The 10,653-nt window shown below is 47.0% G+C and overlaps 1 protein-coding gene across 1 annotated transcript; it reads right to left on the reverse strand.

Annotated features, from left to right (window-relative positions):
* Positions 1-237: 237 nt before the first annotated feature.
* On the reverse strand, positions 238-4,166 carry LOC118392214 (insulin receptor substrate 2-B-like). The gene has a single exon (XM_052460010.1). The coding sequence runs from the start codon at positions 3,787-3,789 to the stop codon at positions 373-375; it is 3,417 nt and encodes a 1,138-aa protein (XP_052315970.1). The 5' UTR covers positions 3,790-4,166; the 3' UTR covers positions 238-372.
* Between the last annotated feature and the right edge of the window lie 6,487 nt (positions 4,167-10,653).

The raw sequence follows: 10,653 nt of genomic DNA on the forward strand, positions 1-10,653 counted from the left end.
CCCCAGAGGAGGCTGAGTCCATGCCCAGATCAGAGGGCCCTGGCTGGGCAGGAAAACCGGCCAAATCTACCCCTATCCCTTCCACACACATCCACACGCTGTCAAAGGAGCCAGAGCTGGCCCACTTGGAGCCCTCGGCCAGGAGAGCTCCGTTGATGGCCGAGGGGTTGGCTGAGCCCGAGGGGGGATTGGTGCCGGTGCTGGAGCTTGTGGTTCTGCCTCCTCCGGGGGTGGAGGAGAAGGTTTCAGAGCTGTGTCTGCGTCGCCCCTGGGGGTCAGCACGTACCACTTTGGGGGGCTCAGGCTGGGGGCTGAAGGATGAGGGAGGGCTGATGGTGTGGGGGAGTAAGGTAGGGGGGTACCGGCCCTCCATCACACACAGGTGCTGCAGCATAGCTGTGGGGCTACTCTGTGACCCCGCGACCTCTCATCCTTGCTAAGGTTAAAGGTCATATCTGTGTAGTCATCTGTTCCCGTCCGCCAGTGAGCTCCAGAAGAGCCAGGAGCTCCACTCAGGGAGGAATTGGCGGTCGGTGGTCGAATGTAGCTGGGTGGGTTCCATGGGGCCACCAGAGAGGGTCTGGGGGACTGGTTCTTAGTCAGGCGGCAACCATCATCACGCCCACCTCCAACCTCTACACTCATATAGTCCTGGTTCTGGGGAGGGGAGTGACACTGCTCGGCGGAGCCCATCGAGGGCGAGACGTACTGGTCAGAGAGAGGGCAGGATGTGGGGGGTCCGTAGGGATCCCCAAACTCGATGTTGATGTACTCGCCGGGGCTGGAGGGTCCCTCGGCAGCTGCTGGCTCACTAACACTAAGCGACCCATGGAAGCTGTGGCGGCCCAAGGGGAGGCGGTTGGGTCGAACCGCAGTCGTTCGCCGGTCACCTCGAGCTACTTGGTGGTGGGCACCGTAGGGCGGGGGGTGGTGAGCGTGAGGGGTGTCTGACCCCCCACTACTGAAACCCTTTGTCGTAACACCAGTGACCTGGGAGTAGATGGGTTTAGCTGGGGAGCTCATAGGCACGTATTCCTCATGCTCCCATTTTCTCTGTTCACCATCTCTGGCGACGGGGGCCTTGTAGGAGCGAGGCAGGGAGAAGTAGGGACTGTATGATTTAGGGATACCTTCAGGGTTGCTCAGTGTGTAGTATCCTCCCTCGTTGGAGAGCTTCCGTCCTCCTGTCGCGTTCCCTCCTCTTCCACTGCTGTACGACATGTCCATGTACTCTCCAGTCTCAGGCCGCTCCACTATACTACCAGAACTAGCGACACCCAGACCCATGTTACTGCTACTGCTGTGGGGACTTGGGGAGGCCTGGACTGGAGAAGAGGAGCTCGGTCCCCCTGGTAGCATCATCATGTAGCCCTGGGGGTCTGTAGGCTGGTGGGGTTGGAGCTGGTGGGCCGAGCGTGGGGCCAGGGCTGGGCTAGAGGCCTGGGGGGAGTGGGAGGGCTGGGGAGGGTGTGAGAGAGAGTGGTGATGGGGATGAGAGTGGGAGCTAGGTTGCATAGGCATGTAATCCGGGGTGTCGCGGGGTGAGGCTGCCACCCCACACAACATGGGCATATAGCCACTGTCCTCCTTGGCCGAGGAGGAGGGGTAGGAGGAAAGAGGGGGTCTGCCCTGGCTGTGCTCGGAGCAGGAGCTGTAGTCGGAGCGGAGGGAGGACGATGTGGAGGAAGGTTGGTTGCTGCTGCCGGTGCGGCCCAGAGACAGAGCCTCTTCCACAGACACCAACTCGTCCTGTGAGAAGGTGGTCTGGGTCATTTTCTGGTACACAGCCACGCAGCTGCTACCGCCGGCAACTCCACCCTGACTCCCGGGCCGCGTGAAAGAGTGTGTCCGTCGCCTCAGAGACCGGTCTTCGTCCGTCGACGTGCTCTCGTCCCGGTGGGGGGCCTCGGCACCGCCAGAGCTACTCACGCCGCCCGCTCCAAACACCTCACGGTGCCAGCCCATGGCCATGTAGTCACTCAGGCAGTTCTCTTCTCTGATTGGTGGGGTGTTGCCCAGCGAATCGGGTGTGTTGCTACGGACTCGGAAGTAGCGAAAGTCTCCGGGGCTTGAGCCGTACTCGTCTGAGGAGTTGAAGCCTCCGTCAGAGGGGGAGCCGCATATGGACGAGCTGGAGGGCCGGGTGAGGGTGTCAGAGACTGAGCCGTGACCGCTGCTGCTGGACACACTAACGGGGGAGGTGGTGGAGGAGAAGTGGGAGACTGGGAGCGAGGCGGAGCGGGTGTGGCAGTTGGAGCCCGGTAGCGCCCTGGCGTAGCGCCCTCCTCCCCCGGTGTTCCCTGCCCCTCCCCCACCCTCCTGGCGCCCTAGGTGTATCCGGGCGGTGTTCAGGTGGATCAGGCTGCCGGTAACAGACCGGAATGGCCGGTTCATCGTCCCTTCGCCTTCACTTGACGTCCTGAAGCGGTAGCCACTGGCACCGGAGCTCTTACTCGATGGTGGCGTACCGACCGCCGACTCGGTCCGGGAGCGGCGCTGGAGACCAGTCTGGCTCGGCGGCAGGTTGCCTAGGTGACGGCGGGTGGTGATGAACGCCATGGGGTTGGAGCCCGATGATTGGCTTTTACTCCTAGGGCGGATCTCTACGAAGGCCTTCAGAGCCTTCATGGTCTCTAAGATGGTCTCGTGCATGTTCTGAGCCACGACAGAGTCATCTACCTGCATCCATATCTCCCCTGGTCCTATGGAGGATGACCGACCCACCTCGATGAAGAAGAAGCTTTCTGAGTGTCCACATCGTCTGATGTTCATTAACTGGAGGTTGACATACGGTGTCTCAGAGTTTAGTTTGACCAGATGGATAGTTTTAGAAGAGAGGCATAAACGATACACACCTGTGAGGTTCTTGGTCTGACCCAGACCTTTGGGTTTCACATTCACCTGCCACACCTCTTTGAAAACCGTACCTGGTGTGACTGTACCATAGCCATCATCCAACTCGTCAGAGTCTAGATGCCCCTTTTTCCCCTCACTCATTAGTTCACTCAGGGCTACATACCAGTCCTCTTGCTCCTGCTCGTTTTCAGCCACAATGGCAAAGTACTCATCCTTAGTGTAGAGGGCTATGAGGTGTTTGTTCTTGGAATCCGCTCTTTTGTTGACTGTGAAGCACTGATACAGATAGATCACCCGTTTCGGGGCTGCTGCTGAAGACCGCAGGCTACTGCGGAATTTTTTATCGCTGTCATAGTACTCCAGCCGGCTGAGGCCTAGGTGGCTCGCCACCCTCAGAACGAAAAACCTCTTGTGTCCATGCTTCTGTTTCCGTAGGTAGCCACACTTCCGAATGTCGTCCATGACCCCTGAGGTAGCGACGCTAACGTTAGCATTCGCAGCCAATTGAATTGCAGCCGACGCCGCGTTCACCGATGCAGCGAGTGCGTGGTGGCTAGCAGAGGGGTCCTCATGTACCAGGTTCAAAGACGACAACGAGGCTTTCCTTACCGGGGACCCTGTGATGTTTTCACCAGAGAGAGTATGCTGCTGTTGCTGTGTCCCCGTCGGATAGTGGTGCAACAGCGGGCGTTGTTCTTTGGACAGCGAGCTCTGGGGATAGTGATGGTGGCTGTGGTGGTTGGAGGGCGGCATGTGCTGATGAAAACGAGCTCCACTGCCACCGCAGATATTCAATAAGGGGGAAGGGGGTTCCCCAATTGAGGTGTAGCCGTTGGCTGCCGTAGCCGCTGGTGTCGTCCCGATGCCCCTCTGTTGCGTCTCCACCAACAACATAGCGGCTTTGTTTTCTTGGTAATTCATCAAATTGGCCATTTATAGAACACAACCAAAGGTCACTTTACCTAAGCAGTGCTGTGGACCTAGACCCCATTCTTGTTTAAGAGACGGACTCCGGCTGGCGCTGCTGTATTGTGGTGGCTACACCGCGCGATGGTTAGCTACAATCAAAGCAAAAATGTCAGATTGTTAAGTTAAAAACGACCGGCCCAGGCCTCTTCGCGAAAAATAGGTATCCAATATGGGGTTTTATGAAATAAAGCCGCCCCTGTGCAACATATCCACGTTTCTATAATCGTTAGAATCCAAGCTAGCTGGCTAGCAATCTGCCCCCTTCTCCCTCTCTACATATCTCTACAGAGCGGAGCACAAACAACACGTGACTGGTGCGTCATAGATAAGTAGGCGGAATAATGAGCCAGACGGGGCTTCTCATTGGAAGTTCAGCGAGATTGACAGGAACTGACAGGCAAACGAGACAATTGTTTTGTGTCATTCGTGTTTTACGTCAATACGGTGGACCAATGAGACATCGCACATATTTTCTTTAGTTAAAGAGAGGTGTTCGAGATGATTGACAGCTGACTGGCCAATGATTATAGGTACAGTGATAGGCGTTCGTTGATGCTACCCCTTTCATTGGACAATATTGTTGATTGACCACTGTTTTGATTTGGCACGAAGGTGTGTTTTTTATTTACAATGACTGCCTAGGAACACTGGGTTTAACTGCCTTGATCAGGGGCAGAATGAGAGACTTTTACCTTGTCAGCGCTGGGATTCAATCCAGCAACCTTTTGGTTACTGGCTCAACACTCTAATCACTAGGCTACTTGCCACCCCAACATTTTGCAAAGCCTTGGACAAAATGTGCCCCAAAACAACCCCTTGCCTCCTTCCCATTTGGTGTATTTTACAGATTCCAAAGAAGTGGGCTCCAGTAAAACCATTGGAATGGTTGCAGATATTACCAAACTGATAGCACCTATCTGATTATTTCAGATCTGCAAAATTGGAAGGGCCAGGTGTCACAGTCAGGGGCCACAGTAATTATTTAGGGTGTTGTTTGTAGAATCTGTTGACAATTTGTGTTTTCTTTTTGCAATCATCTTATTAGTTAGCTTGCTGTACAATGATTAATGGTTTGAATCATGACTCAGCATGCCTATGTTTTTGTTTTGTTATTGCCGCTTGGCGCTTGTGCAATAATTTACCTGTGACCTGCTGTCTGGTCAAGCTCCAGAGAGACAGAGATGGGTGTAAAGTATAATATTGAGTTATTCATTCTTTCCAAACATTATTTTAATCACTTTTCACATTCATTATTTGACATGGGACATCCCTGGGTTGGACTAGTCCCCCCCCCATCTTTATTATTATTTATTTTTATTGAACCTTTATTTAACTAGGCAAGTCAGATAAGAACAAATTCTTATTTACAATGACGGCCTACCCAACGTGAATTTATCAAACAATACTGGCCATTGAAGGAGTGGATACTCCTTTGCTGGCATATCTGTAAGACATTATACCACAACTTTTAATAGTCATTGTTATGTGTTTGTCAGTACTTTTGTTAGACGAATGTTCAACAGTATTGCATTGGCATTATGACAGACAGTTTGAGCATCCTCTACTGGTTTCCTTAGTACATTACAGAAGGTCTGCCCATTGTGCTGTAAATGTTATGCCATCTGATAATAATGGGACCACCATAATATGTTCTAATAGGCCTGATTAAGCAATGTGTCAGAGCAATGGGTGTGCTGTAGTTACATCTATAGTTATGCATTGTAGTTGTTTGGTTATTTTATCTAAAGATGCATGGACATAGAACTACAATGGAATAGTGAATAGTAAAAGTGCTCACCTACTTTGCATCTTTACACATATAATGCTATAGGCTATTGCCTTTCCTCCCCCTTCAATTTCCAATCCCCCTTCAATTCCCTCCATCCTTCCCCTCTACCCCTCCCCCTCAACCACCATTCAACTCCAGATTACATAATTAATCCCAAAATGACTGTTCTCTCGTCTCCTTCCTATTCTGCATGCCATACAGTGCATTCGGAAAGTATTCAGACCCCTTGACTTTTTTCACATTCACAATTACAACCTTATTCTAAAATGGATTAAATTATGTTTTCCCCTAAATAATCTACACGCAATACCCCATATTGACAAGGCGAAAACATTTGCAAATGTATTATAAATAAAAAACAGAAATACCTTATTTACATAAGTATTCAGACACGTTTGCTATGAGACTTGAAATTTAGCTCAGGTGCATCTTGTATGCATTCATCATCCTTGAGACGTTTCTACAACTTGATTGGAGTCAACCTGTGGTCATTTCAATTGATTGAACATGATTCGGAAAGGCATACACCTGTCTATATAAGGTCCCACAGTTGACAGTGCATGTCAGAGCAAAAACCAAGCCATGAGGTCGAAGGTATTGTCCGTAGAGCTTCGAGACAAGATTGTGTCTAGGCAGAGATCTGGGTAACAGATGTCTGCAGCATTGTAGGTCCCCAAGAAGCACAGTGGCCTCCATTAGTCTTAAATGAAAGAAGTTTGGAACCACCAAGAGCCTTCCTTGAGCTGGCCACCTGGCCAAACTGAGCAATCGGGGGAGAAGGGCCTTGGTCAGGGAGGTGACCAAGAACCCGATGGTCACTCTGACAGAGCTCCAGAGTTCCTCTGTGGAGATGAGAGAATATTCCAGAAGGACAACCATATTTGCAGCACTCCACCAATCAGGTCTTTATGGTAGAGTTGCCAGACGGAAGCCACTCAGTAAAAGACGCATGACAGCCCGCTTGGAGTTTGCCAAAAGGCACCTAAAAACTCTCAGACCATGAGAAACAAGATTCTCTGGTCTGATGAAACCAAGATTGAACTCTTTGGCCTGAATGCCAAGCGTCATGTCTGGAGGAAACCTGGCACCATCTCTACGGTGAAGCAAGGTGGTGGCAGCATCCTGCTGTGGGGATGTATTTCAGCGGCAGGGACTGGGAGACTAGTCAGTATCGAGGGAAAGATGAGTGGAGCAAAGTACAGGGTGATCCTTGATGAAAACCTGCTCCAGAGTGCTCAGGACCTCAGTCTGGGTCGAAGGTTCACCTTCCAATAGAACTCACAACCCTCGGAACACAGCCAAGACAACGCAGGAGTGGCTTCGGGACAAGTCTCTGAATGCCCTTGAGGGGCCCAGCCAGAGCCTGGACTTGAACCCGATTGAACATCTCTGGAGAGACCTGAAAATAGCTGTTCAGCGACGCTCCCCATCCAACCTGACAGATCTTGAGAGGATCTGCAGAGAAGAATGGGAGGAACTTCCCAAATACAGGTGTGCCAAGCTTGTAGCGTCATACCCAAGAAGACTTGAGGCTGTAAACGCTGCCAAAGGTGCTTCAACAAAGTACTGAATAAAGTGTCTGAATACTATAATATCTCTGTTTTTTAATTTTTAATAAATCTGCAAATATTTATAAAAACCTGTTTTTGCTTTGTCATTATGTGGTATTGTATGTAGTTTGATGAGGGAAAAACAAAACAATTTAATCAATTTTAGAATAAGGCTGTAACGTAACAAAATGCAGAAAAAGTCAAAGGGACTGAATACTTTTCGAATGCACTGTATATCCATATACAGACATGCTGTGCAACATGCATTACTGTGTTTAACCAGTATGTATTACAGAACTTTATCATTAATAATAATAATTTCTGGAGAGCTATGTGCAGGCTTTTGTTCTAGCCTGACACTAATACACCCAATATGACTAACTAGGATCCAGACTGAAGTGATCTGTTGATTAAAGTCCACCATAAATATTTTTAAACTGATCTGGTTAGTGCTGGACAATAACGAAACCCTGCAAACCATAGTATTTATGCTCATCCTGATGTGCTGTAAATTGTGTTTTATTCTGTTGATACATATTCCCAACACAGCAGACCAGTGAAGTGTTGTAATATAATCTGTCTGTTGTGCTGGTCTGGAAAAAATCTCTGCAAACTCAGACAGTAGCCCCCATGTACAATAAATGGTGACTAGACTGATACTTATTCCCAGCAGACTAGCAGTGTTATCATATACTCTGTATAGTGGGGTTGAAAAAATATCTGCTAACCCAGATTATACTGTAAACTAAATTATACTTTAGTCTGATACATATTCTCAGGCAGCAGTGTGTTCTAATATAACCTCAATCTGTCTGTGGCTCTATGATTAGGTTTATAAATGGTGCAGAGGGACTATAATCTGGGTTTGCTGTTTTTTGGCCCTGTCCAGTAGTAGAATCTGATAACACTGAAATGTTAATGTATTGTATAGTCTGATACATATTCCCAGGCAGCATATAATCTGTGTGTGGCTCTATCTACGAGCAGGTTTATAACTGAGGCTGTAGTGTGATTATAATATGGTAAAGGATGACCCAGCCCTCCTACACATGATGTCCTTCTAGGAGTAGGCAGACTGCCCCGGCCGCAGGGAGTAGAGCAGTAGATAATTCAGAGATTTATACTGAATAAAAATATAAACGCAACATGCAACAATTTCAAAGATTTTACTGAGTTACAGTTCATATAAGGAAATCAGTCAATTGAAGTAAATTCCTTAGGACCTAATCTATGGATTTCACATGACTGGGAATACAGATAATAATATGTTGGTCACAGATACCTTTAAAAATATGGGCCTCACAATGGACCTCAGGATCTCGTCGCGGTATCTGTGTGCATTCAAATTGCCATCAATAAAATGCAATTGTGTTCATTGTACATGTGATCTGCGGGTGGACGTACTGCAAATGTTTGTTTTTTTAACTACGTTGGAAGAAGATTATGGTAGAGAAATTAACATTCAATTCTCTGGCAACAGCTCTGGTGGACATTCTTGCAGTCACCATGCCAATTACATGCTCCCTCAAAACTTCAGACATCTGTGGCATTGTGTTGTGTAACAAAACCGCACATTTTAGAATGAGCTTTTATTGTCCCTAGCACAAGTTGCACCTGTTCATGTTGTTTAATCAGCTTGTTGATATGCCACACCTGTCAGGTCCATGGACAATTTTGGCAAATGAGAAATGCTCACTAACGGAGAAATACTATTTTTATGCATATGGAACATTTCTGGGATCTTTAATTTCTGCTCATCAAACATGGGCCTAACACTTTACATGTTGCGTTTATATTTTTGTTCAGAGTAGATAGACATAGCATCATTGTATCTGTCCCATTATGGCACACGTGAGAGCATTGGCAGCGCCATTGAGGCCATCTTCATTTTGAAATAGTACATGTACTACTACTACTTCTATGAGTTGGCAAACACACTGAAAGGGTGCAAACTGCCACCTAGAGTGTGTTGTTTGAACAGGTATAAAGCCAAGGTTGGAGATTTACTGCCACCTAGTTATGGAATGTTTGCTCACGAGTGTAATTCATTGGCTGATCCCTAATTATGATCAAGATGGACTCATGTGAGCCTTCCTTAACCCATGGGAAGTCCCACCCAGTTGGCTAGTTCAAAATGGTGAAAGTCCTCAATGGCACTGTCCATGCTAAAACAGGCTTTTGGGCACTTGATTCCTATATCTATCTCTATGAGATAATCCCAGTCCCAGTTGCATTCTGGGTTACCATCTGCTGCTTTTACTCTCTCTGCCACCAGGGGGAGTGCTGTAGTTTGATTAAACCGAGACGTGTACTGGTACATAGGGAGAGACAGTAGGCCTACAGGTACAGGGGTTGCCTGTAACCAATGATACATATATTTTTCATAACCCTTTCATTGAGATTTAGGTTTTATTTGCCCCATCTTTTATCTAATTTGAGATCCATTCAGAACACCGAAGATACATATTTGTTTATTATAACAGTCAGATATCATTCGATCATGGGAGTAGGTTGAATGTGCACTCTTAAGTACAGATACAAGTTTTCATAATTGATGTAAGCAATTAGGTTTTACTTGCTCCTCTGTGTATCTAATTTGAATGTCATTCAGAATACCAAAGCTACAGTATTTGTGATATTGGGAAATATGTTTATTGAAAGACGGCACACTGTTACAGTCATTTAGCTATATGGCCATACGGTAGGCATTTGTACTGTTTGTCTGAGTCACCACATATGGATCATGAAAGTGCATTATTGTGAGTAAATTGACCAGTAGTGACTAGTCTGTGACTAGTCTATGATGAAGCCATGAAAATTGTATCTAATGCAAGCCATGCTAACAAAGTTACAGTACACAATTATAGATTAATACAATCAATACAAAAAGTCAGATAAAACATTTATACAGGGAATGTTTGTGCTTCAGAGTGTATGATTGTGCATCAGATAACTCTTACAAAGTGAGCTTTGATGGATTGTCTCTCACATAAAAAAAAATGTCTATGATGAATAATTGTTAGTTGCTCTGGATAAGTTTCACGGCTTCAGCCGAAGTCGTTGCCTCTCCTTGTTCGGGTGGTGCTCGGCGGTCGACGTCACCAGCCTTCTAGCCATCATTGATCCATTTTTCATTTTCCATTGGTTTTGTCTTGTCTTCCCACACACCTGTTTTCAATCCCATTCATTACCTGTTGTGTATTTAACCCTCTGTTACCCCTCATGTCTTCCTCAGAGATTGTTTTATGTCAAGTGTTGTTTTATAGGTGTATGTATGTATGTATGTATGTATGTATGTATGTATGTATGTATGTATGTATGTATGTATGTATGTATGTATGTATGTATGTATGTATGTATGTATGTATGTATGTATGTATGTATGTATGTATGTATGTATGTATGTATGTATGTATGTATGTATGTATGTATGTATGTATGTATGTATGTATGTAGTGTTTGGAGCATGTTAAGTGGACTTATATTAAA

This window comes from Oncorhynchus keta, chromosome 13 (genome assembly GCF_023373465.1).
Source record: "Oncorhynchus keta strain PuntledgeMale-10-30-2019 chromosome 13, Oket_V2, whole genome shotgun sequence".
Lineage (NCBI taxonomy): Eukaryota > Metazoa > Chordata > Actinopteri > Salmoniformes > Salmonidae > Oncorhynchus > Oncorhynchus keta.

Coding starts and splice junctions, on each gene's coding strand:
- LOC118392214 (XM_052460010.1), bottom strand. CDS start 3,789: ATGGCCAATTTGATGAATTACCAAGAAAACAAAGCCGCTATGTTGTTG.